At 39.8% G+C, this 27,975-nt stretch overlaps 2 protein-coding genes across 3 annotated transcripts; one reads left to right on the top strand and one right to left on the bottom strand.

The window, feature by feature from the left end:
* Positions 1-467: 467 nt before the first annotated feature.
* On the bottom strand, positions 468-17,433 carry mcm4.S (minichromosome maintenance complex component 4 S homeolog). 2 transcript variants are annotated; one of them, NM_001085600.2, is given in 19 exon segments: positions 468-853; positions 1,030-1,163; positions 3,037-3,265; positions 4,851-5,058; positions 5,849-5,976; positions 6,450-6,815; positions 7,189-7,448; positions 8,649-8,769; positions 8,980-9,200; positions 9,970-10,108; positions 10,247-10,342; positions 10,430-10,525; positions 10,686-10,787; positions 10,893-11,056; positions 11,738-11,756; positions 11,759-11,887; positions 13,858-13,895; positions 13,897-13,928; positions 16,799-16,981. In NM_001085600.2, coding segments are annotated over 18 exon segments (2,574 nt in total). In that variant the 5' UTR covers position 13,928; positions 16,799-16,981; the 3' UTR covers positions 468-760.
* Positions 17,434-25,143: 7,710 nt separating this feature from the next.
* Positions 25,144-27,733, top strand: cebpd.S (CCAAT enhancer binding protein delta S homeolog). The gene is given in 1 exon segment (NM_001089609.1): positions 25,144-27,733. A coding segment is annotated over 1 exon segment (837 nt). The 5' UTR covers positions 25,144-25,243; the 3' UTR covers positions 26,081-27,733.
* The last annotated feature ends 242 nt before the right edge of the window (positions 27,734-27,975 follow it).

Here is a 27,975-nt window from a genome sequence, read left to right as displayed (position 1 = left end):
TTCTCAAACAGTACCACTTAGAACGCCTTTGCAGCAGTTTCCTCTGAGAAGAAACCCTGCTGCTTTACTGCACTTTACAGAAGTAGTGAGAAAAAGCTCCATATAGGGGGGCCTCTGTTTTCATTAAATTGGTTGTTCACCTATAAAATTAATTTTAGTATGATGAAGAGCAGGGGTGTCCAAAAGGTAGAAAAACACAATCTGATTCCAAAAATAGAAATGTATTTTCATGCTGAAATCCACCCTGTGTGCACTGACAGGCTGATGTCGACAGACATTTTCTTCATGTTTACACCAGTGGCCTAAGTCACAATAATGCATTTTCTCTGTGTTTATGCCAGTGGAGTTTTCCACTTGCCTAAGAATTGTAATAGAACCTTTCCATGTTTATTTCCTTTTACTAAAGGCTGAAAACATAGTTATGAACCAATTTATTTTTTATGTGACAGATGCAATAGTCAACACTGTTGTAGCCTGATAGTTTAATGTACATCAGATTATTTTGGTGAAATTACCATAATTACACATATTTGCTGGAATGTTTTTTTTTTCTGTCCATCATACAGAATATTTTCCCTTCGCACTCTGCATAGTAGCCTAAAACAGTTACATAGGAGCACTTGAGGCAAAGCACTTTAAGTTTCAATAAAACATTTACCAGAAAGCAAAAAATAAGACGTTACAAAATGTAAACACTACAATTAAAGCCGCTTTCATAAGTTGATACTATACAGATGTATGCAGAAGATACAGTATCTTTTTACAGCAACCTTACAGTCTTTCCAGTCACTGTTAAGTAGTCTTCATCTGCAAGTGCATGCAAAGCTTCATCAAACATGTCTTTTGTAATGGCCTGAAATAAACAAATTAAATTAGTTCATATAAAGGCAATAAAGCACCACAGTATGCCAAAGTAACCTCCAGTGTATCTATCGGCACAAAGCAAATTCAAAGCCAAGGGAGATATGCACAGACATTTATTCACACTAATCTAAAAACTAGGGTCTTTAAAAATCAAAACACACTTACTGCATCAGACTGCCCACGTAGATCCTCAAAAAGCTGCTGGTATTTGAAAGCTGGAGTTTTGCCCTTGGACTGGATAAGCTTCTTTAAAACCTGGGCCAATTCTTCTTTACGTTTTCGAGCAGTTGCACTCATTCCTAATTGCCAGGATGAAAACAAAACTTTTAAGTTGCAAAGACCTAGCTAAAAAGGCCAATACATGAGAGACACACTGCATGCCCAAACACTTGCACAATTTATTTTACATTATAATGTATTCATTGTTCACAAAAGCAAATTGTCGTTTGGAATTTAAACATTTTTAGGCAATTGAGGAGGTTTTATTTTACAGGGGATTGCCTTTAAAATACCCTACTTTAAAAGGACAAGGAAAGCAAAGACAAGCTTCTATTTAATCTATATATTTTATGGTCTACTTATGCACTAACACAACTTTAAATACTTGTGGGTTTATTTATTTATATTGATTAAAAATAGAATTTGAGGTTTTAGAGGTTTTTTTCTACTTCGCATACTAACAATTGTAAAAAAAAAAAAAAAAATGAAAAATAAAAAAACCTCAAATGTTTGCATATTTATTAAAAAAAATTTGATTATAAAAAAAAAATCCATTGTATGCATACAATTGTATACAAAAAAACTTGTTAACACTGAATTTGTGAGCTTACAAGCTCAAAAAACTATTTGAGTTTACAGGCTCAGAAAAACTTGAAAATCTCGATTAAAAAAATGGCTTGCATTTTGCCTAGGACAACTTCCATTGACGTCTAAGTGAACTCGAAAGTGTTTAGATGCTGAAGTTTTACATAAAAATTTTTTTGTACTTAATACATACCAACATTTTTGAATAAAATATTTAGAATTTTGGAGTTTTTGTGCAAAAAATAAAACATTTTTTTAATTCAAACATTCATAAAATCACACCCAAAGTGTGGTTTGAGCACCAGTGACATCCTTAAAGGAATCTATATAAAAACTGGGTATATAGATAGGCTGTGCAAAATAAAAAAATGTTTCTAATAGTTAGCCAAAAATGTAATGTATAAAGACTGGAGTGGCTGGATGTGTAACATAATAAAACACTACTTCCTGCTTTTCAGCTCTCTTGGTTTCCACTGATTAGTTATCAGGCAGTAACCAATCAGTGACTGGAGGGAGGGTCACATGGGTCATAACGGTTTGGTTTTGAATCTGAGCTGAATGCTAAGGATCAATTGCAAACTCACTAAACAGTTATGTCCCATGTGACCCCCCCCCCCTTAAAGTCGCTGACTAACTCAAGAGTTAGAGAGCTGAAAAGCAGGTAGTAGTGTTCTGTTCGACATCCAGTCACTCCAGCCTTTATACGACATTTCTGGCTTACTATATTAGAAACATTTTTTATTTTGCACAGCCTTACCAAGTTTTTATTTTTACACTGAACTGTTCCTTTAAAACAAATAGGCACCATCAACAAATATCACCCTACATGACCTTCAAGCACGGCTTTGGAACAACCAAGCGGCAGATCCACAGCTTGGGAACCATTGCTGTAGTTTGAAATGGCCTCTAAACAACCATATGGCAAGGCAAAATAAAAAGTAAATGGCAACCTAGCATGTACTTTTAGAGTTATAGTTGAGATCAACTGGCAAATACAGAACTACAGAATCCATGTACTATGCAGTTGAGTGCAATGCAAAATAAAAGTTAGCCTGAAGTGAGCACTAAGTAAGCTGATTTGATGGGTAAAAGTATGTGTTTTGACCAGTCTCACTGCTGATAAAACAGTTTTTTCCTGAAATCCTAAATTTACCATAAACAGAACAAGGATAACAAACCAATGCAAGGCCTCTGGAGGAGTGCTTACTTAGCTTAAAGACAGGGTACTAAGGGATCTTTCCAAAGCCCACCTCATTACTGTTACAGGGCTACTGTATCTGAAGGTTGCTACAGTCATCTTTACAATAAATGTACACAAGCTTAATACATTGTGAGGAAGGTACAAATGTTTTTTTCCATTAAATATACCTGTTGTGAGAATAGATATATCAACAATGCCAGTTCTGGGATCAGTGGCAGACTGTTTCAAAGCCTCACGATGAAGACGTTTTGCCTCTTCAACATCAATTGTTTCCACCTTGCTAGAAAAGCGTACTTTTGCATGCGCTTCTGATAAGCGTATTAGAGACTCGAGTTGTCTGGGATAGGCAGAAACCATTCCACGACCACTGCCGATTTTCCTCATGTCTACATAGGCCTACAAAATTGAAAGAGGGGAACAAAAACCAATTAAAAATGCTATAAAAATAATTTGCTCCTTGGTGGGTGGAGGCAGGGAGACGCACCCCCTTGAAGCTTACTTAAAGGGGTGGTTCACCTTCAAACAACTAGTTGTTGTCAGATAGATCACCAGAAATAATGACTTTTTCCCAATGACTTTCTATTTTCTATGTGTGACCGTTTTTCTAATATTGAAGTGTCAAGTGTCTTTTTTTCACCTTCTGAAGCAGGCCTGGGGAGGGGGGGTCGCCAAACCTGTAAACTGTTATAAATGTATACATTTAGTTGATACATTTTTTATCTTTGTCCCTGCTGAGTAGAATCGCTGGGTTTCATTCAGCAGCAGAATTGATACAATAGTTGCTAATACTCCAGAGATGCTGCTGAGAAATGTATCAACTCAATGTTGGAAAATTGTAACAGTGTATCGTCTGCACCAGAATTACTGAGCTGCCAGACTCAAACACCAGTGACCGGAATATCCAACTTTAAACGTAGATTTTAGAAAAACTGCAAAAAATAAATAATGGAAAGTTATTCAAAAAAATATTTTTCTGGGGAACAATCTAAAAACAACTGAATTGGAAAAAAGTGTTTGGAAGGTGAACAACCCCTTTAAAGATTTGTTCATGCACTGTTAGGCGAATCATTAAAAGATACTCTGGTATCACATGCAATTTTGATCAACAATTTCCGGGTTGAACTATTAGAATATGCCCACTCATTTTCAACACAAACCAGTAAGGATCCATGGGGGAGTTATGTTTAAAGGCAACAATGATTTTTAGTCCAAATTTAAATCATGTATGATACATGTTTTTTCTCATAGCCTATATCAGGGGCTTTTTGCAACGAGGGCCAGATTTGGTGAAGTGAAAATGTTTGGGGGCTGACCATTGACCATTCTTTGAACCATTAACACCATTTAACTCATTTAAACAAGGAATCGCGTAGCCGTAATATTTGGGCACATTAGTGAAATGATCTGCCACTTGGTCTATACTGCTGCCTGTGTGCTGAAGGTGTTAGTAATAGACACGTACTGGAACGTAGTGACGCGCCGCTCTCGCATACTACTTTAGCACTGAAGGTGAAATAGAAGCAGTTACGTGCCAGTACAGTAAAGTCGTATGCGAGAGTGGCGCGTCACTACTTGCCAGTACGTGTCTATTGCTAACACCTTCAGCACACAGGCAGCAGTATAGACCAAGTGGCAGATCATTTCACTAATGTGCCCAAATATTTCTGCTACATCTATGTGATTCCTGATCGAACTATGCTGGCGGGCCGCATTATTATTAATTTCATGATGGAGGCTGAGGGCCAGTGTCAATTTGATAAAGGGCCGCAATTGGCCCTTGGGCCGCACTTTGGACATGCCTGGCCTATATGATGAGGTTGATTTAAAAATGCGTAAAGGCTATCTTCCCTTTAATAACTGGCTATATTAACAGCATTTGTTTCATCTCCTCTTTATTTAGTTTTTATACTAGATTGGTACACTGCACTTGCTAAAGTCTGTCTGCAGATAGTGTGAGTACATTCTTACAAGTCAATCATACCTCTATTAGAGCCTGGCTTGCTTCTTCACCAAGTCTTGGATTCACGTAGGTGCGAGCATATGCAATATAATCCTTTAATGCTGCCATGTCTAAGTGCTCTTCTTTCAATTGCTCCTCACTCTGGTAGTACAAAGCCACAAGGTGGTGGGCTAAGCGGCGGTCATATGTTTCATCTTGTGGATCCAGCATCAAAAATATTAGATCAAACCTAAAAGAAGCATCAAATTAATATTACATACACGTTAAATAATATAGATATAACAGTGGATAAAAGGGGTTATTAACTTTTTTACAGTTTTCAAATTGATGTATCAATAATAGCTGCTTTTAATGAATCTGAGATTTGGCTCAGCAGGGCCAAAATAGATTTATCAGCTAATATACCACCTAGAACAGTTTGAAGAGTTGGTGACCCCCTTCCTAGAGCTGCTTTAGATAAAAAATTAAAATGTCACTTTAAATATCAGCAAAATATGTGTTTGCTGTAAACAAGGTTCAAAGAACAATACACTCAGTATCAAAATATGCTAGCCAAGGAATGTTTATTTCTTGGGAAGAACTGAATAACTAGAAAGTGAAAAGAGTCAATGCCACCCACACATGCACAATGGTTGTCTGAAGTTGTTCACCTATGCACATTGGAAACATTTAATATATAAATCTAGAGGATCTAATAAAAAGTTTAAAAATTTTTTTGGGACAATGGTTGGAGCTGTTTAGTGAATAAATTACTGTAAATTGCAACAATTGTGTTCATACTATGTATAAAATACAGAACCTGACATTGCAATAAAGTATTGTAAAGACAAAATGACAATTGTATGTGCTGACACTTTTTATTCAATAAAACTTGCCTAAAAAAAAAGAAAATCGGCAAAATGGTCAAAAACAGAAAGTGAAAAATATATTTCTTGTGGATTTATCCAAAAAGAACTGAAAAAAAGTGTTGGTAGGCATAAAACAATTTCTGTTAAGACACGCTTCAGAATAAAACACACCTTGATAAGAGTGTATGTGGAAGCTGTATATTTTCTATAGTGGTTTTCTTGGGGTTCCATTGTGACTCCACTGGGTTTGCAGCAGCCAAAACGGAGGTACGTGCATTTAGTTGACAGATTATTCCAGCCTGCAAGAAACCATTAACGTTAAATGCATACTGTAAAATTAGTACAGATATAATATGGGAAAGTAGCAGACTAAATTGTTCTTAGATATTCTAGGAAATTAAAGTCTGGTTTTGTTCCACAGCTCCACCTTTAGGATACTATGTACTGAATACAGTCTCTACTGCTATCACCCAGCCATTGTTTTCACAGCACTGCCAAGAAAACCAATAGCACATTTACAAAATGCAAGTGTAGATTTTAAAGCCAATGCAACACTATTGCTTAAAACACCACAAGCCCGGTCTTATAATCATACTCCGTTTACAGTAGTAATTTACGGAATACTGCAGTCATTCGTGTCCCCAAACAATTGCACTTGGCTCAAAACTTAAAATCTGTGGTAAGAGAGTTGGATGTAAGAATAATAGGTTTTTAATTCCAGAATCCTATTGTTATAAATTTCAGAAAGATTGGCATGTTTGTAAAGCATTACCTTTGCAATGGAGAGGGTTTGCTGTTCCATTACTTCATGTAGGACAGATCTAGTGCTCTCGTTCATTTTGTCAAATTCATCAATGCAGCAAATGCCATTGTCACTAAGAACCAAGGCGCCAGTCTGCAGTACCAACTGCCTCGTTTCTGGGTCCTTCATCACATATGCGGTTAATCCAACTGCGCTGGATCCCTTTCCAGAGGTGTACTGGCCTCTAGGTACCAGATTATATACGTATTGGAGAAGCTGAGATTTACTGGTTCCTGGATCACCACACAAAAGTATGTTTACTTCAGCACGGAATTTGCCTCTTCCAGTATGGCTAAAGTCCTTCCGTGTCCCACCAAACAACTGAAGTAAAATTCCCTAAAAACAAATTTGTATTCATGTAATTAAGTAGGTGAAATCTTACTTATTATTCAAGGTTTCTTACTCCTAGTTACCAATTATACAAGGATTCTCACACATGGACTTGAGGGTTTCTACATACAAACCCCTGGTATATCAAGTCATGCTGAAGCCCCTAAAACCACAGATGCTGCCACCCACATCCCTATACCTTTACACTAAATACAGCATACACTTCCCACATCTGTGTCTTAAGAAGGTAATTAGGAATTCATAATTTCAAATATTTAAAAATAATAAATCTTATTTTAACATAACCCCCCCCCCTTTAAATGAAAGCAGATTGTATGCTGTATGTCATGATATCCCAACCAGAAAACAGAAGCTATACCTTTTTTATATCTTCATGCTCATATATACTTGGTGCAAGAGCTGCAGCAAGCCTCTCGTAGATGTCTGGCTTTGCTGCCAGTTCCTTTAACACTGCAACCCTTTCTTCAGTGAACATCTTCTGTTCAGTGTCCTCATCAATACCATGCAACCGCTTTGAATCCGTTTTTCGGTAATGAATTACATCAATGTGAGTTTTGTAAACCGACTTTACATTTCGAACTCTAGGGTTAACTCGAATTGGGACAGCTCTATAAATACCTGGAGAAATGAAACACTGAAGTTAAACTGGGTATTCCTCCTGCAATTAAAAAGTTGTGTGCAACAAACGGTTTTCTAGTCAGTATCTTTCTCTAGGCAGTTTGGGTGGATTCGCAGTCTGCAGATAAATCAGCCTCTACGCATGCAAAATCCGTTCAATTTGTCTGCGCCTGGGCAAGTGAAAAAAATTATGCTATTTTACCCTATAAGCAATTTACAGATCAGAGAGATTTAGATCTACATGGCTTGGAAATGGGCCCCAAAAGAATGGAAGAGGTGGGTGGTGCAATTAAAATGGGATCTCCACACAAAAACTTTTTTGCATAACAAATGAAAATGAAATCATTACAAGCAATACACGTGCTATACAAGTTAAAATGGATTTAAAAAGGCATCTGTTTGTCTGTCCCTTTCTCTAGTGCTGATTAGGGATGGGAGAATCTGACCCGTTTCGCTTCACTGAAAATTCAAACAGCGAAAATTCGCTGAAGTGCATTGAAGTCTATGAGCAACAAGTTATTTTGATGCACAACAAAGTCTATGGGCGGCATTTTTCGCAGTGACACTTTGTTAAAAATTTCACTCATCACTAGTGCAGACTTGAAAAAATATTAGCTGAAGTCACTTCTTCTCAAGGTCAGATAACCAGCTGCTACACTGCTTCCCAAGTCAGAAGCAAAACTGCAGGGCATAGCTAGTAAAAAAATTTAGTTCAGTGAAATTATAAATAATTGTTAAAAATAACTTTAAATTGATTGTTAAAATAACTTAAAATGAATAACATTATTGTACATGGAAAGTATTTCCTTTCATTATGTTTTTAAGGAAAGACCCAGTTAAGAGATTTAGGCTAGTAACTGCATCTGCCCGTCTCCTAGCTGTGTGCAGTGACAGGCAGATACCAATTCTATCAGCGACTAAACACACGGGACAGATTTGGCAGTATCTGTTGGCAGAGAAATTACCTACAGTGGCATTAGAGTTGCCACTTATTTGGGGTAATAAATATTTTTGAAACTAAAATAAGAGTAGACAAAAAATGTCTACTTTAAATATTCTGTAAAGAACGGATAACATTCACTATTAAAACTATAGATTTTTAACTTTTCTTACAAAAAATTGTTAAAAAAAAATGTGAGAAAATGTTCTGTGGTAGGACTTTTTTGTTTTTTTTAATTAAAACTGTGCACATGAACTTACCTGTGACATTCACTCTATCACCAGGCTGTACCTTATCTACCAAGTCATTATGAGCATAGAGAATGGTTGTATGAGGTGTCTGACCAGCAGGCATATCTTCTGGAGACTCTTGCAGTTTAATCTAGGAGGAGTATTTCATGAGAATCTACTTCATAAGCAGTTACTTAGCATCACTCAAAATAGAGAACTATGGCACTAGAGAACTAGAGACACTTCAGAGTCATAAATCAAATAAGAAGACTTAAAATTCTTATCCATACTGGGATATGCAAGACACAAATGCCATCTTTATATAATATGTGGTTAGCAAATGTTGAGACATAAAACTCACCATTTGCTTGTCTGAAAACATAGAGCGATTGTGAATAAGAGCCATGCTGTGTGTGGTGTTGCAGTGTTTGCAGACAGATGGCTCTGCAATGCGCCCACGATCAATCTCCACCCGAGTAGTGAAGGCACACACTTGACATTTAAAAAATGATTCCTGCATCTCAGGGATGATTTGAGAAGTTCTGATAACCATGCCACTAATTGTGATAAGTTGATCAATATCTGAAAAAATAAACAATAGCTTAACTGTAGAATAGATTTGTGCAAGTAGTTAGACGGACAAGGAAAAATGTTTAAAAAAAAAAAGGTTGCCCAGTCAAGGATTCTGTTATTTGTTTCTCACTCACTTAAAGGAAAACTATACCCCCCAAACAATGTAGGTCTCTATAAAAAGATATTGCATAAAACATGAAATCCTTCTTCATGTAAATAAACCATTTTCATTATAATATACTTTTCTAGTAGTATGTGCCATTGGGTAATCATAAATAGAAAATTGCCATTTTAAAAAATAAGGGCCGCCCCCTGGGATTGTAGGATTCACTGTACTCACAAACATACCAACAAACTATACATGTTAGGTCACATGAGCCAATTAACAGACAGAGTTGTGTCTTTTGCTTCCACACTTCTTCCTGTTACAGTTAGAGTTGAACTATTTCTGGTCAGGTGATCTCTGAGGCAGCACAGAGACCATCACGAAATGGTGGCTCAAGGCAAGAGATGTAAAAGGGCAATATTTACCTAAATATATATATTCCAGTTTGGTGAGATTCTTTAATATGCCACTTAATATGATATGAACTATCTGTTGCTTAAGTGTTCATTTTGGGGGGTATAGTTTTCCTTTAACAGGAAGCTGCAGTGTAAATTTTTGTCTGGTTTTGAGTTTTGACTGTGTTTTATGTTCAATTTCCTAAATCCAGTTGCCAGACAATTAAAAAAAAAAAAACACTAAACATAACTATAACATTGAGTCTATTAAACTTACCTTCAGGATTTAGGCTTCTCATATTTCTTGTTTTCAATGCATTATAGGGTCGAACTTGAATCTGGTGCTCCAAAATGGAGTCAGGGTACCGCTCAAAGAAGATCTCATTAGCAGCCATATCAAATGTTGGTATAACTTCCTAAGTGAAAATAAACACACATGAATTAAAAGGTTTCTCCTGAATTTTTACAAATTGCAACTTTATAGCAGGCTGGATATCATGTCTACTAGAACATACTCTTCTTTCAGGAACAAAGTAATAATTACAGTAGGTTACCTGTGGGTAGCACACTAGTTGTCTGTAAAGATCCTGGTCAAAGCTTCTGAGATGGTCACAGTCAATGTTTAGAAATGGCTCGCCTACCACATTTATCTAAATGGACAGAAATAAAATATTCTTTAGATTGCTTAGGTTTCATAGAAAAAAAAAAAAAAATCACCTCCTTTTAGAAACACATACCTCTTCAAGTCGTTGCATATAGATAGGCTCATTCAGATCCAGCCCTACATTTTCCTCTTCTTTGGCCAAAGGATCAATGAATCGCTGAACAAAACGCTACATAATGGGAAGAGGTACAGAACAGGTTAGAAAGTGCAATTAAAATGATGCCATTGAATTAGACTTAACGCTCATAAAACTCAAAATACAACATACTTATCCAGTATTTTAAAAAAAAAAGAACAAGTGTTATGACTGGTCAAGCAGATATATTTACCTGAAACTTTTCTTTGCATATGGCAACATTGACATCAGTTCCCCAGATCACCAACTTCTGTCCCAAAGATTGCTCACTCGTAACTAGCTCCTCTGCAGCAGGCTTGAAAAGCATAATTATTATTATTATTATTATTGAAATAATAATAATATAGTTGAAAGAATACTCATTTTGTAAACATCCTGTCATGGTGCTTAGGATACTTACCTGGTCTGAATGTAAATCCACCTGCTTAACTTTGCGTGCTGATCCCAGGTCAGGTCTCTGACGAGCAGGAGTCCCTCTGATACCACTTCTTGGGGTACTCTCAACCCTTGAGCTAGGGGTGCCATAAGTCAGAGGAGAGCTTAGATCAAGCTCACTTTGATGGGCTGTAAACAAAATAGTTATGGAAAATAAAGTTAGAATGTATGTTATCTTAAATGGGCTCACGCTTTTTTTAAACATCTTAACCAAGGTTACTGCTCATCAGAGCACCCAATTAAATCTTGTCCAAAGAGTCTAGTGAAACAGGGAGCTACCTTAGCCATACAATCAAGAAATATTATAATGCTAGAAATGTGTTGACTTTTGGAGGCGGTACTTTTTATTGAGAGCAGTAGCACCCAGTCTATTGTATGTAAAAGGTGCCTTGGTAGACAACCATTAACTGCCAACAAAGCAGCATAGGAAAACTAGATGCATTTAAAAAAAGAAAATAAAAAAAAAAAATTTATATATATTTATATATATATATACACACACACACACACACACACACACACACACACACACACACACACACACACACACACACACACACACACACACACACACACACACACACACACACACACACACACACACACACACACACACACACACACACACTCTTCTGGAATAGTGCAGGGTTTTTTAATCCACAGTCTAAGTGATCATCATTAGTAAATACCCTTTAATGTTATTTGGGCACATCCAATAGTAGTAAACCACTTTTTTTATTATATGGACATCTTTAATAGAAAGCAGGGCATTTAAAGCCTTTGGTAATTAAGGAAATATATTCAGCATACCTGAATGCCTTGATGGTGCAGGGCTAGAAAACAAGGGACTCTGAATGTCTCCTGAAGGTGAGGTTGGCATGGGCAGAAGCTCACCAATTGATGTGGAATCTTCTGTCCGTCTTTTCTGTGACGGAGGAGACTGCACTTCCTCTCCACGAGCTGCATAACATTGGGCATACATTTAACAACACAGAAAAAGCCACAGAAATAGCTGGAAATTTGCAGGATGTATTTTAATTTTTCACACAAATACAGCCCAAGGGCAAATAAAACACTAATGGAAATTAATTTCATTAGAGCTAAAAATGTTAGCGACCTTGTCTGCATCCTTTTTGATTGATTAAAGACCTCAATGACTTCCTTTTAATGCTTGCGAATAAATGCCTTTTGCGAACATGCGCAGTGTGTGTAATGGAGGAAACTGTAGAGCAGGTGTTAACACTATCTTTTGCCTAGCGATGTAATATCCGCCAGCAAATCAAGGCTTGACATAGGGGCGTGACCCCGAAACGTTGCTCATTGAACTCTACCATTGAGCACCAGACATCGCATCTTACTTTGGGTGTGCGAGAGCCAGCTTTTGTTTTCTATTTAGAATTGTAGCATTACATAGAGACATGTATACATACAGTTGAAATCAGAGCTTACACCTTGCGTACTATAACTGTATGCGCAACACAAACGGGACTCCAAATCCCAAAAGACAATATAAGTAATAGAATGAGTGAGCCTGCTAAGAATAATATCACCAAAGTTTATCGGATCAGTTCCTTTCCCCTGCTCCTGTCATAAGGCAGTCTGTGAATGCAGCTGAGACTGATGTCCACTTTTTTGTAAACCTTTCATCAACGAGTTCCTATTGCCAAAAATGTGCTACTTTAATCAAAATCTTCTTAGTTGGAGCTTGTTGTATTGCGAAAAACCACCCATAGACTACCACCCATGGGCTATTTTAAGCCAAAAGGGTCAATGTCCAGCAATAGTAATAGAGCATGGGCTACACTGGACTCTAACATGACAGGCAGGACCTTCGCTAAGTGGAAGTTATGACGACAGCACAATGTGGAACCATGTGGATGTAGTCAGGGTAGTTAAGATACACCTCTAGGATGAAAAAACCAAGCGTGGTCCAGTTGAATAATCAGGGAGAATAAATCTAAAAGTCTACTGCAGTCTCTTCACTATAGGTAAACTCAGAGCCTAGGGGTGAGCTACTCCCTGCTAAAATCTAGAAGAGCACAGGCTGTTCATGTTATTTATCCTCTCTATCTTTTTCTCCTAGAGTTATATTAAAGAAATTAACCTGTCTCTAACTCGGCTCATTCACAGGGTCCCTGCTCCCTGACTAGAGGTACTGGTCCCTTTAGGGCAGAATGGCTTTATTGGGCCTTGGTTTACTCAGGCTCCCTGGAACAGATCCAGCTGGGTCAGCAGCCAGAAGCCAAAAAGAAAGATCGACCCCTGACCAGGCACTGTTACAGTATGGCAAAAGGCGGTCATAAGGCCTGTAAGCCAATTATAGAAATATGTAAATTAGATAACTACATATTTGGGTATCGGCCCAGCAACTAGGGAGATAAGGAAATGTAGGGATTTAAAGCCATAGGGACATATTAAAACTATGGGTCCCTACAACTCAAATGTATAGTGTGCTGAAGATATCAAAAAGGAAAAAACCCTCCCTATTGAGTTTCGCATATTTTCTGGCAGAGTGGGACAAATTCTCTCCTCACTACCCACCTCCAGTGATTCTTGCAGAGATCCACGGTATGTAACAAGAAGAGGGACCATAAACATTCCTGCTCATTCTCTGTCTATTCCTTTCTCCTTTGCATAGCATGAACCATATTGAGAGTCAATACAATTCATGCTATTCTAAAGAAAGTCAATACAATTCATGCTATGCTAAAGAATTACAAGGAGATGTTTCTCCTTATTCCCAGAAGCTTCACTAAGGGAATCTTAAAAGGAACAGCAGTGAAGCTGCAGGTAAGCATAGTCTTCTTTAACAGATATAATGGAAAGTAGGACAACCCATTCAACCCTCTTTATAATGTGGGACAAATGGTTTGTTGCTGAATGTGCACAAGTTTTACTATCAGGCAAAGATAGGTCAATAAGTCACTTACGAGTTGGAGGGTTACTGCCTCGCCCACGTTTACTCTTCCTACGGCTTGGTGTGGATGTTGGAGATGACATTCTATGTAACAAAGAAAAATATAACATGCTCATAGAACAAAATAATACAGCAAGTATAGATAGACAATGCAGAACATGCATCACTCCAATGACAAATATTTCGCATATTGGCTCCTACCAAAAGGAAGGATTGATGAAAGTTTGTCATCAGAATTGTGTCATACTAACTAACCCACAATGTGGTTAACATTTAAGTTCACTTTTAGTATTTTATAGAATGGCTAATTCTAAGAAACTTTTCATTTGGTCTTCATTATTTATTTTTTATAGTTTATGAATGATTTGTCTTGTTCTTCTGGCTCTTTCCAGCTTTCAAATGGGGGTCACTGACCCCATCTAAAAAATAAATGCTCTGTAAGGTTACACATTTTATTACTCATCTTTCTATTTAGATCCTCTCCTATTCCAGTCTCTTATTTAAATCAGTGCATGGTTGCTAGGCTAATTTGGACCCAAGAAACCAAATGGCTGAAACTGCAAACTGGAGAGCTGCTGAATAAAAAGCTAAATAAATAGAAAACCACAAATAATAAAAAATGAAAACCAATTGCAAATTGTCTCAGATTATCCCTCTCTACATCATACTAAAAGTTAACAAAACTTTGAAAGGTGCAGCTCAATAAAAATATATGAAGAAGACCTTTGTTTAGAAAGAAAGCAAGTGTGGAACTGAATCAAAATCTTTCACAAAATCTAAGACCAAATATATTGCTTAATTGACAGCAATTACATAAGACTTAATTTATCCTTATTAAAGGGATACTGAGTGATAGCCAACAACATAATAAAAGGCATTATACTATCTCTTGACAAACCTTCAAATGACACGCCTACTACATATGTGCAGACAGGCCTATAATCAGTTTAATTCAATTTGTTAATAAAGGAATTATACTGCCTTTCCTTTAAGTAGTCTATTGCTACCATACCATAAAGTTCAGATAACTGAGTACTACAGAGTGTATTTCTCCCGGCTCTTGAGTCTTGCTCATATGAACTTAGCTTTAAGTGCTATGTCCTGTGTCACCGTCAATTATGCATGTTGTAAACATGTTCTTTTCTTATGTTATGCCTAACAATGAATGACTTATATACGATCAAGTGAAACCAGACTATTTCTGACTTTTCAGGCAAAACTCAGAAAAATTAAGACTTCTCGGGGACAAGCCTGAAAAAATTGAGCGAGTCGGGAACAAACTCGGACAGAATTGTAAGATTTGAATGTTCGCTCAATTTTCTCATGTTTGCCCGAATCCAATTAAATTGTGATTTTTAATTAATAAATAAAGGTCCAATCATGGATTCTAGCTTGGCCGTACTTTTTTGGTTATAATAAAAAGAAAAATTCAGACTTTGATAAATAAGGTCCTAAATATTGTGCCTTATTTATTAAAATGTATTTATTTGTTTCTACCCTAAATCTTGGCTACTTTGGGTGACAAAACACGTTTCCTTCCCACGAGTTAACAGCAATCACTCGTGGGAAATCATACACAGCCCAAATTTGTATCTAATGTTTTAATTAATCAGTTTTTTACTTTAGTTTTCTAACTTGTAGTTGACTGTTGAAATCTCATGGCTGATTGGTTACTATGGGCAATATTACCAATGAGGTTTTTCTCCACTTTTTCTACACAGTATGATAAACAGGCCTCCTAGTGGTACCTCATTAACTTAATGCCATAGTCAGTGGACATCCATCTGTAGCACTTCTAGGTGCAAACGTGGATTATCTACTTTTATAACTACTGACACCTAAAGGTGGAAGAATGTACCAGATTCAGTGCAAGGTGCAGCTCTGGGAGTAGGCCCGGACTGGCAATCTGTGGGTTCTGGCAAATGCCAGATGGGCTGCTGTAAGATGTCATAGAAAGTGACTATTAAATGGGCTGGTTGGGCCTCTTTTTACTTGGAATCCCAGGGCCTATTTTGAATCCCAGTCCTGTCTGGGAGGAGGGGGGTTGCCGACTGTTCTAAATTTAGTTGATACATTTGTTATATTTGCCCATGCTGAACAGAATCCCCGAGTTTCATTAAAAGCATCTGTTAGAATTGATACAATAGTTTCCAATATTCTACAGACTCTGCTGAGAAATGTATAAATGAATTGTATCAACTAAATGCAGCAAATTGTATCAACTAAATGCAGCAAATTGTAACAGTTCAGATTCTCCTGGATCCACTGAGCTGTCAGACTGAAACACTAGACACAGGAACATAAACTTCAGTTTTGGGAAACTGTAAAAAAAATAAGATGGAATGCAACTGAAAAAAAGTCTTTGTTCATGGTGAACAATCTAAAAACAAATTAACTGAAAAAAGTGCTTGGAAGGTTAATAACCCCTTTAAGTTAGTAGTAAGTTTGTTACAGAATCGCTAATTGTAGGCAACTTTTCCACCAACTTCACTTTTTCTTTTATAGTTTTTGAATTATTTGCCTTCTCACTATCAAGTTTTTTTAAATAAGAGTCACTGACCTCATCTAAAAGAAATAAATGCTGTTTAGGTCTACAAATGTATGGTTATTGTTACTTGAAACCTCCAGTCTCTTATTCAAATCACTGCATGGTTGCTAGGGCAATTTGGACCCTAGCAACCAGATTGCTTGCTAAAACTGCAAACTGGAGAACTGCTGAATAAAAAGCTAAAATGACTCAAAACTATAAAAATGCTAACCAATTGGAAATTGTCTCACTCGCTACAGCATGCTAAGAGTTAATTTAAAGGCAAACAATCCCTTAAGTTGTCACAAAATTTATGTTGAGCTCCCAAAACAATATATATCGTTTTAAAAAGGCATTTCATCATGTATTTATAGAACACCAATAAATCACACATTACTTGACATTAAAATACAAATAGGAGATTTACTATAATATAACGAAACGGCGTCATCGAATATAAAGAATAGAAATGAGCTCATAGGACCCTGCTCTTAAATCTAACGTTATTTCAATGCACAGAGACCGGCAGGCCCGTGATGAGATCAGCAACCTTCTATATAAATTCTCATAGGAAATTGCTGCTACACGTAGCCACTTTTATAAACGTATTAATTGCTGCAATGCTACTCACCTGCTGGTACACTCGCGACTGGCCACTTATATCCACTTGAAGTTGAGAAGTCTGGACAGTAGTGGGGGCAGAGAAGGACAATTACTGCCGCTACGGATTCCGCTCTGAAAAATTCGCGCCAATCCTTGGATCACGTGACTTATTTCGCGGGGTTTTTTTTAATATCTTCAACGTGGTCTGTGCCATAGACACTGGGTTTACAGGGGGCGTGCTTATTGAGCATCCAGCTTGTTATGTAACGCCTCGATAAACGTGCAGTTTCTATGATTTGCTCTAATCTATAATTTTAAAACGCTAACAAGAGGCGCCTGTTATATGGTAAAGTCCAAGCTCAATCCTTGAATACGACCAGGGCTGTAATTATGTCCTAAATGTTTTTCAAAGACTAACTTCTTTCTACTTCCTCCTGATATGAGCGAGACCTTGTCCCCTCTCTTCTTAAATGGAAAAAACGGAGTGATAAATAAGGGACTTCATTTTAGAAATATAAAAACTACAACTCCCATAATCACTTTGTTCTTACACCAGCAGAGGCCGCCGATTTGCTTTACTTTCCACGTGATTTGTGCGGAACTGCATTTTCATTGGTTGAATAGATTTTCTTGTTTATCTTTTTAGTGGTAACTCAGGGTTGGAGGGTTTCCAGCCAAATTGGGCCACTAATTTAAAGCCCAGGATGGTTTTGAAAGTACAAACAATGCAATGTACTTATTTGGGCAAATGTTTGGGCCTTTGGCTGGTTTGTACCTTGGAAACCAGCCAAAGTTTGTTTTTTTTGCCCTAATGTGCCAAGCCTGCACATCCCAATGCATGTGGGGTAATGTAGTTTTTATTTAACAATTTGCCAACTGCCAAGTTTAATGTAAGATTACAATACCCAGAATGCAATGAGGATTGACTTGTGTAGAAGTCGAGACTAGGGAGTTAACAGATTTTGGGCTCTGTACCCCAGTCTCCAGTCATGTTTGAGCATTTTCCGGTGACTTTCCTCAATTTCAGGCAAATTTCGGGCAAAAATCAGCTGGCCACCAAAATGCTTAGAGGTCCTTCCTGTTTTACCAATATTTATTAAAATTGTCTATGCATTAGGGCATGCCTTCCAACTTTCTCTTTTTCAGAGGGACAGTCCCTCTTTTGACAGCTCAACCTGAGGTCCCTCATTTGTACTGGAAAGTCCCTCTTTTCTCTGCACTGAACAGCCAGAAAAAGAAACAAAGTTTCTAACTTAATTTGCTTTTGGCAGAGAGGCAGGTTTGAGATGGAGTACTTTTTTATTATTTGGACTTTTAACACCATCACAGTTTAATAAATCATAAAAATGCAAGGATTTTTCTCCCCTTTAAAAGTCCAACCAGAAAAAATCGGACTTTAGTAGATAACCCCTAACCTGGGGTGCACACAGCACCTTGTAAGACTGCTTTAAGCATAATTTTTACCGGCCAGTAAATTACTTGCCAGGTGGAAACCTTAGCGAGAACAGGTTGGGTGTGGGTCCACTTCTACATGATTTTGACAGGTTTTAGCTGGAGTATTTTCAGATTCAGATTTTTAGCAACTTCAGAGCATGATAAACCTCTAAACATTTAGATTATATTCCTGTTAAAAACTCAACCAGAAAAATTTGAGGCTTGATAAATAGGCCCCTCATAGTGTAGTGTACAGTCTCTGAAAGTTGCCCTCCCAATTAGACTGTAAGCTCTATGGGACAGGGACATTCAGCCTTGAGTCTTTAACATAACTGTATGTTGCCTTTATTTGCATTTATTATTGAATTGAGCCCTGCTTGTTTTATTAGTTGGTTGTGCTGTTGTACAGTGTTGCGTATAGAACGTGCACTGTATAAAAATAAAAATATACACAGTGGTTGCTTCACTTAGCCACAAGGAGGCAGTATGCAGCCTGTGAATAAAAGTGTTAGCCCTGAGTTCAGTAATGTAGCAGAGAGAAATAAAAAAATTGGTTTTGCAATTTCGTATGACCAAATGTCACATAGTTTTAAAGGTTTGGATTCCAGTTGACCAGGCAATTGGATTTGGCTAAATCCTGCTAAAACACATTGGATTCAGGGTTCAGTGAATCCCTACCATGAATTGTATAAACACAGTAGCAAAACTCTTATGCATTAGATTTACATCATGCAGATTGCTATGAATAACCTGGGTACATGGTTTCATTAAAAAACACATTCAGTAATGAGTTCAGTAATGTAGCAGAGAGAAATAAAAAAATTGGTTTTGCAATTTCGTGTGACCAAATGTCACATAGTTTTAAGGGTTTGGATTCCAGTTGACCAGGCAATTGGATTTGGCTAAATCCTGCTAAAACACATTGGATTCAGGGTTCAGTGAATCCCTACCATGAATTGTATAAACACAGTAGCAAAACTCTTATGCATTAGATTTACATCATGCAGATTGCTATGAACAACCTGGGTACATGGTTTCATTAAAAAACACATTTTGTAATTTTTTTATATTTTTTTTTTATAATTTTTGATCAATTCCATTAGGTTGTCAGTGAGGCTTCTAATTGTCCCTAGAAAACCACCCTGTATTTCTCCCCTGAAAAGAGTCTGTAGGCTGGACACCCAATAAATTATTCTGGGTTTGAGACCCCTTAGAACTACACAGTTGGGACACCAGCTCCATGGGGGGAACATTCAAATCTTCCAAGAGAAATTGTATAACATACTTATATTGTGGCTTAAGCTAAACTGGGAAACTGAAGCTACTACACATTTGGCCCCTGTGAGGTAGATACTTAGATTGCCAGTGTGCAGCTCCCTCCGTTCACCCTTTGCTGTTAGTGATTTGTTAGCAGGAGTCCAGTATTCAGGGGGGTTATATGTGCACTTGGAATCAAATTATCTGCCTCACAAGGAACAAACATGGAGTCGCTTCAGTGTCCCTTTTTAGCCTAAGACTTTCCTAAATCTGCCCCTATCTGCTATTTTGTAATGGTTTTCACTAGCTATTGTTATATAAAAAAAATTTATGATGAGGAGAGGCTTCTTGGCCTATACAGGCAACAGAACATAATTGGTTAATGAAGTTGTGTAAGTGTCAGGGTGCTGTTATGTTACAAGTATGAGGCTATGAGGATAATAACATCTGTCCATTTATTGCCTTTATAAATAGATGCATTGGGAAACGACTCCTTCCTTTTGCCTTTCTCACTGGTTCCGGGTTCTATTTTTACCATTCACTTATGACTAAATAAGGAGAGACAGAGCTCTGAAATGCTTGTGCTTCTGGTGTAGAATCCAGTATTCGGGAAGTGTCGACTCTCTCATTTTCTGGAAGGCTGCAGGTTATTTTGGTGAGATTTTTGTTTTCATGGCATTTTCATAGTTTTCCTGTGAGCTCATGTAGGGAAGTCTCATTCCTGCACCTTTGCTTCCTGGCCACACGGTGGCACCTTGAGGCTGTTGCTTCTCATGCTGAGGAATGTGACAGGCAGGAGTCAAGCAATTCTAAGAGCAGGGAATTTCCCTGTCCTGGGCACCAGCCATTAACCAAATACCACTTTCTGGGAATTTACACAGATAAACTGCTGTACATATTGTACCTCTGAATAGCAAATGGGGTCTTCCAAAAGGTCTTTCCATTCATTCCTGGGACATATGGGAAGGCGTCTCGGACTTTCCCAAATGTGAAACATGCCCCATCTTTTGAAGGCTGGATCCTAAAATGAAGAACATTTGGGAAGATAATAGGAGACAGGCCCAGACCCTCAGTATAATGAATTTCTTTGATTGTGTTATGTAGGTTTGGCCCTGGGGGGATCTATAGTAGATAAGGGGATTTGCCACCATTTGTATGTTCATTTCTGGCAATATAGTCTGTTTGTATGAATTATTTTGTCTCAGTCACAATGCAGCATCTTACAATATGTGCCCACAGCATGCCATTGCCACAGACCAATGTTCCCTCTAATTCCTTCTCGGCTTTGTGTGCTAAAGAAATTCTTTTGTGCGCACATTTTTAACCTATGTGCACAGTTTTTTTATATAAAAACTCTGTGCTCAGGGCAGACTTAATACAAAATGTTGTGTTTTTAGACAAAATTCTTTGTGCACGCCACAATTTGTTGTGTGCACTGACCTCATACTTTGTGTGCGCCCGCATGAGTTCACACCTTAGGGCAGGGGCACACGGGCAGATTCAGGGAGATTTAGTCACCTGGCGACTAATCGTCTCTTCTTCTGGGTGACAATCTACCCAAACTGCCTTCCGCCTGCTATAATGAGAAAACGCCAGCGCAATGGCACTCGCAGCACTTCGATTTCCGAAGTTGCCTTACGAGGAAACTTCGAGTGACTTCGGAAATCGAAGCACCGAAGTGCATTGTCGCAGGCGATTTTTCATTTAACAGGAGCAAGGCAGTTCGAGGAGATTGTTGCCCCGCAGAAGAGGCGATTAGTCGCCAGGCAACTAAATCTCCCCAAATCTGCCTGTGTGCCCTTGCCCTTAGAGGGAACATTGGTACAGACTAAAGGCTGCCTGCCCTTGTCAGCCATTAGTTACTTAATATAATGGGGGGTATTTACATCCCTTTCTGATTTATGATCTAAAGGATACAAAGTGCATCATGTGCTCAGTATGGGAGATATAAATAACACCATATGAGTTATATGAGCTGTACAGTGTGTGTTGCATTATCATTTATTATTATTTAGCACATTTTGCATGCGGGAGTGCCATCTGATTCCCTTCAATTCCTGTAATCTCCCAATACAGGGGGCATGTAACACTGTATTTAGATAGAACACAATAAGGTGCCTGTACAATACATGTACCATACAAAGTGACCCAATAATATTGTTATCTGTTATCCACTATTTAACCTGTGCCATATAGCCTTTTTTCAATTTCCGCCATTGCTACACAGCAGCTTGTTTATATGAACCATGGTGGTGTTTCTGAAGCAAACACAGCAGTTTTACCAGTGCCGGGCAACAAGACATGATATTTTCATTACTTTAAAACTATTTCATTTTTTGGTGTTACTGTTTTCTTTAAAGTGTATATGCAAAGGTGCCAAAGATAATAAGTGTTAGTGACTTCACAGCAGTTAATGGCCTACAGGCAAAATGACTCACTGAGCATCCTTACATGAAGACTTTAAAGGGGTTGTTCACCTTTGAGTTAACTTTTAGTATGATGTAGAGAGTTATATTCTGAGTTTTTGAGTTTTTTTTGTTTTTATTCAGCAGTTCTCTAGTTTGCAGTGTCAACAATCTGGTTGCTAGGGTCCAGAATATCCTAGCAACCATGTAGATTTGATTGAGAATATGGAATGTTAATAGGGGAGGGTCAGAACAGAAAGATGAGTCATAAAAAGTAGCAATAACAATACATTTGTAGCTTTACAGAGCATTTTTTTTAGACAGGGTCAGTGACCCCCTTTTGAAAGCTGGAAAGAGTCAGGAGAAGAAGGCAAATAATTCATAAACTATGACAAATCAATAATGAGGACCAATTGAAACGTTGCCTAGAATTATCCATTCTATAACATGCTAAAATTAACCTGAAGGTGAACCACCCCTTTAAGGGGCATTTACTGGCACAATATACTGTGGCAAGCCTGGGACTATCACCATGTGGAGGAGAGGGATTTCTACTAGACCAATATGGGCACAAATATACAGAACAGCATGTCTGGACACAAGTACCTTTAATGAATGGCAGCACAAGACCAACATTGGCATCTTTTGTGCACTTGGTTCTTTCATTAGGTTCAGCTAATGAAAAGCAAAGAATTCAAAAATGCCACACAGATGCCACCATTACTAAAGGGCAAACAAGAATATGCAAGTAAATGACCATATTAGCCCATTAGGCATTGTTGCTCATTATCAGTGTTCATATACAGTATGTGGCCCTGTGTGATATGTACTGATGGGGCTGGAGGCACAGGGTTTGTATAGGCCACGGGCCTTGCAATCAGTAATGACTGGTGCCTGTCGCTCTGTAGAGGACATTTTCCAGGACTACATTTGATGATGCACATGTGCAGTAAATAGCAGCGATACAGTAAGTAGTCATGAGGCAAGTGCATGTACATAGGAATGGATTCAGTTTGCAGAGGATTCTGTTCAGAGGAGCTGAATCAATGGAGCAGAATCCAGGAGTATCTGATCACTATTGGAGACAATGACAAAACAGCAATTTGCCCGGTGATTAGTGTCAGACATCAAAAGCATAACTGTGTCTGCACTTCCATGGGTGTCTCACAGGCAGAGACAGGAGAGGAATGGCTCGCTTTGAACTGATGCTGCAGAAAGAAACAGAGACAGTTAACTAGGAGACACTATGAAGCTCAGGGAGAGAAGTGGAGCCTGGGCTTCCCATTATTCTGGCACCAAACAGGCTGGAAGGGCTCTGCTCCCTGCTAAGCAAATCTGCTTACAGCTCTCTCTCTGCTCAATTACCCCTCAGACACTTTATGGAGACATTTCCTTGTATGTGAGCTCTAATGTGACTGCTTGTAGCCGGATGTGCTAGTGACTAGTGAGGCCACGGCCCTTCCCTCCTGTGCAAAGGTCACTGGGTTCTTTCAGGTGAGTGACAGGGTGGAAAAATGTGTGTGTGCCTGTCAGGTGCCTGTAGTCTGATCAAGTCACATGGGAAAGGTCAATGTGTGTCCTTGTCACTGGATCATAACTCTGTATATCAGCCGCCAGCAATCAGACTTGGGGCACTCACCCACTTTCTATTCCTTTCTGTGGGATTATTAGTAGTGTATTTATCAACAGGTGACAGTTACAGTTCAGCATTTGATAAATATACTTCTACAAAAATGCCACAGGAATGAATAGAAACCGAGTGTTTCCGGGATGAGCTCCGATCTCACACTTTGATAATTGTTATGCCTTGGCGCAACTCATTCATGCACTTGGGCTAAGAAACGAGGCTCGGTGATTGGCTAGGATATTGGAGAATTGACAGAAGAGAATTGGGCAGCCCAATCAGTCCCCCCTACCCACTAGTGAGTGACTGTGACATCTTATAGCAGCCCCTCTGGCATTTGCCACAACCCACAGTTTGCCAGTCCAGGTCTGATCAAGCCCTGCTCTAATAAAGGCACTATATGGAGGCTGCCTTGGAATTGGGGTTCAGGGATACCCACTGATACACACAACATTTACGTATGATGAACTGTGAAAACTAAATGTACTGTGTTTTCATATGACTTCTGATTGGTTAGAATAGCAATCACATAGCAACAAGTAAGGCTCCACAGCAACAGCACCAGGGTTGCCAGGTTGGTGGTTTTCCAGCCAGATTGATGCAATGGGCCTGACTTGTGTAGTCTGAAATTACCAGATTTTGGGCTCCCGTCATTCTTACATTTTCCAGTGACTTTCCTCAACTTCAGACAATTTTGGAGCAAAAATCTGTCGGCCACAAAAATGTCTAAAGGTTGACCAGTTTTACCAATATTTATGAAAAATGTATATGAATTAGGGCCTTATGGGGCCCCTATACCTCCTGGGCCCCCCTCTGTAGTTATACTCCTGGTGACGGGCGAATCTGTCCCATTTTGCTTCATGGAAAAATATGCGAATCTGTGAAAATTTGAAAAAAGCGTATTTTCACATATATTAATTTAATTTTTAGACTTTTTTTCGGTGAGGATATTGTGCTATTTTTGTTCTACTTTTGAAGTGTCTCTTGGCTAGTTTTGGGCTGGTTTTGTATCTGACCTTTTGGCTGGTTTTGAAAATTAGACCTGACAACCCTGTACAGTGCAGATTATTGGCCAGTGTGTGAGAGAGAAAGTGACACGGCCCGGCATCTCCTGGCTGCACCGACTATATCATCCCTCCTGGGCAACTTCCATTTGTCCCGCTGCCCCCGGACTCGATATAAAGCGCAAAGGGACTATTTTCCCCCCTCCCCCTAGCTTTTCTGGCACCAGAGCCCCCGCCATTTCCCGGCTGTACTGGTGGCAATGTCTACTAAGAGGCAGAGAAGCCCCAGCATCAGGTAACTAATCCGCTGGCAGCGCTTCCTGCGGAGAGGGTTAACCTGTATCTGATACGGATTCCAAGCCCCGCCCATCCGTGACGCCAGCGAGGGCGGGAGATACGGTATATATTGGAGTAGAGCAGGCGCTGGACTTTAAGTCAGTGACAGCTCAGAAAGAAACAAGTGATAGCGCCTGACAGGCAGCAGACCCGCATCAGCGCTAGAAGAGCAACAGTCACTTTAGAGGCAGTCAATGAGTTCGCTGTCCATGAGCCTGGAGGCGCGCTGTCTGTCCCCCTATGCAGCCTGGTACATGGAGCCCACCAACTTCTACGAGCAGCGGCTGAGCGGCTCCCCCGCCCCGTACAAGCCGAGAGGCATGTGCGAGGAGCCCGAGGCTGCTGTGGGCACAGGCGGGACCCTGGTGGAACTAAGCGCTGCCCCTGCCATGTATGATGACGAGAGCGCCATAGACTTCAGCTCGTACATCGACTCCATGGCCTCCGTGCCCAACCTGGAGCTGTGCAACGACGAGCTCTTCGCCGACCTCTTCAACTCCAGCAAAGCGGTGGGGGAGCGGCAGGAGGGAGACTACCTGATGAGCGGGCTGCTGGCGGCACCTCACTGTCCTCCTGGCTCGGCCAAAGTGCAGCTGAAGCAAGAGCCGGAGTGGAGCGACAGCGACATGTCCTCATCTCTACCCAACCAAATCGCAGCGTGTGCCCAGACCAGCATGAGCCTGCAGCCCACCCCTCCCACCTCCCCGGAGCCCAGCACCTCCGCCTGTCCTTCCCCGGCCGCTTCCTCCGGCTCGTGCGGCAAAGACAGGTCGGGCAAGAAGTGCACTGATCGCTACAGCCCCGAGTACCGGCAGCGCCGGGAGCGCAACAACATCGCCGTGAGGAAGAGCCGCGACAAAGCCAAGAGGCGCAACGTTGACATGCAACAGAGGCTGCTCGAGCTCTCCTCCGAGAATGAGAAACTGCACAAAAAGATAGAACTTCTCACCAGGGACTTGAGCAGCCTCAGGCACTTCTTCAAGCAGCTGCCCCCCGCTGCCACCGGCCCCTTCCTGCCCAGCCTGACGGGCATCGACTGCCGGTAACCCGACCCCCCGACCCTGGACTTTATAACCTCCTATACCTCATTCCAGACATGGCCCTCCTGCGGCCCTCCAGCCTCTGCTCCAGTCCAACGCTTGGCATGAAGATCGGCATCAGATGGAGCTGGAGGGCTGCAAGTGACACTTTGCTGCAGCATCTCTCACACAGCTAGAGGGGCGCGACCCCACAACCAGCATCTCTCACAGCGAGAGGGGCCCGACCCCACAACTCTGAGACACTTGCTCTGCCCCCCCTTACAGACTGAGCCAAAGACTTATCACATCTTTAATATAAATATATATATATAAATATTTAGTGCAATAAGAAGAGATTTGCAGGTATTGCCAGTGGGTAGTGCCCCTGCGAGAAAAGGGAGAGAAGTGGGCACCAGTTTAACCCCTTCAGTGCCAGAGCTTGTTCAATCTGCATGTTGCCCATGGCAGGTGTCAGGAGGAGTTTCTGCCCCATGGGCATGTTTCCCACCCTGTGTATAATGAATACATGTAAGTGCACCTCTCACCTGCCAGTGGCCTGCATTGACCAGTGTTAGTTGCACCCCCCTGCTCTGCCACTCAAGCGGTTGAATTAGGGAGGCCAAGCTGTGGCCCTGTGGCTTCTGAGCATCGGCTCTGGGCCCTGCTGGTGCACATAGGGTGTTGTAGTTCAGCAGCCAGAGTGCTAGTACTGGATTATGAAGTGTTCACAACTGGGCTTGCATCAGTCACTCAGGATAAGGGTTCATTGATGCCACATTTGTAATCCTATTAACCTGTTGGATGTATGCCAAGCTGCAGCCATACTCCCTTACTGTTTCATTCATCTCTGCTTCAATAGTAAGGGCTAACTCAAAGCTGCAGAGCTTCACACCATAGCAATAAGACACTATTGAGTGGGAACAGTAGTGCAATAAGGCTGCCAGCTTGTGGTTCCTCAGCCACGTCTAACTGCAACTCCCACAATGCTCATGGCAAATGGCTGAGGGACTACAAGCTGATCACATTTACCCACTTATGTAGGCACTAAGTTTTCTCAGGAGCAGTAAACCATGGCAACCAATAAGATGCTTGCTTTTAAACAGCTGATAAGTAAATGCTGCCTGCTGATTGGTTGCTATAAGATACTGCTCCTGGGCAAACTTAGTGCCTGTTATTACATAAGGGGCTTTTGCATTTCTTGTGCCTGTTATCAGCTGAGCTAACTTGTTCATTGCCATTGCTTGACTAGGTGTCATTAGCCCCTTACAGCAGCCGACAGTATAACTACTAGCCCAGAGGTATTGGCAGTGCTGCACATACTGTATCAGCAAGGGCAGTGCCAATGTGGATCTGGGCAGACCTGCAGTTTCTATATTTCTAGTTACCAAGGGCAGCTGAACATTTACAACAGAGATAGAAATGTATTTCCTCTCCACTCAAGTATAAACAAAGCTAAAACATTTCCCCTTTACCCCCCCCCCCAACTTCCTTAAATTATTTTTGTAATGTAGTTTTTCTGTATTCTTTTCTGATGCAGCTATGGTACATTTGTATAATGATTTCCCAGAGACGAGCCTTTGTATTGTAGATAATAGGGACAGAGAAATGAGCATGCTCAATTTTTTTACATGATAATTTTTACAGCATTTTTAATATGAATAATAAAAAAACAAAACAAAAGCAATTTCTGCTGTTTTCCTTCATTTGTTTGCAGTAGTGTTTGAGAGGGTTCTGGGGGGTGGGGGAAGCACAGTATTCATTCATTATATCGCCTTGGGAGTGCACTATGGACCAAACAATATGCTCACATACTTACTGGACTCTCCCGGGTTCAGCATCTGTGATACAAATGTCTTTAAAGGAACAGTAACACCAAACATGTTTTAAAGGAATGATAATATAATGTACTGTTGCCCTGCACT

This window comes from Xenopus laevis, chromosome 6S (genome assembly GCF_017654675.1).
Source record: "Xenopus laevis strain J_2021 chromosome 6S, Xenopus_laevis_v10.1, whole genome shotgun sequence".
Lineage (NCBI taxonomy): Eukaryota > Metazoa > Chordata > Amphibia > Anura > Pipidae > Xenopus > Xenopus laevis.
The sequence above is the reverse complement of the archived record's forward strand: the minus strand, read 5'-3'. Positions and strand labels throughout refer to the sequence as shown.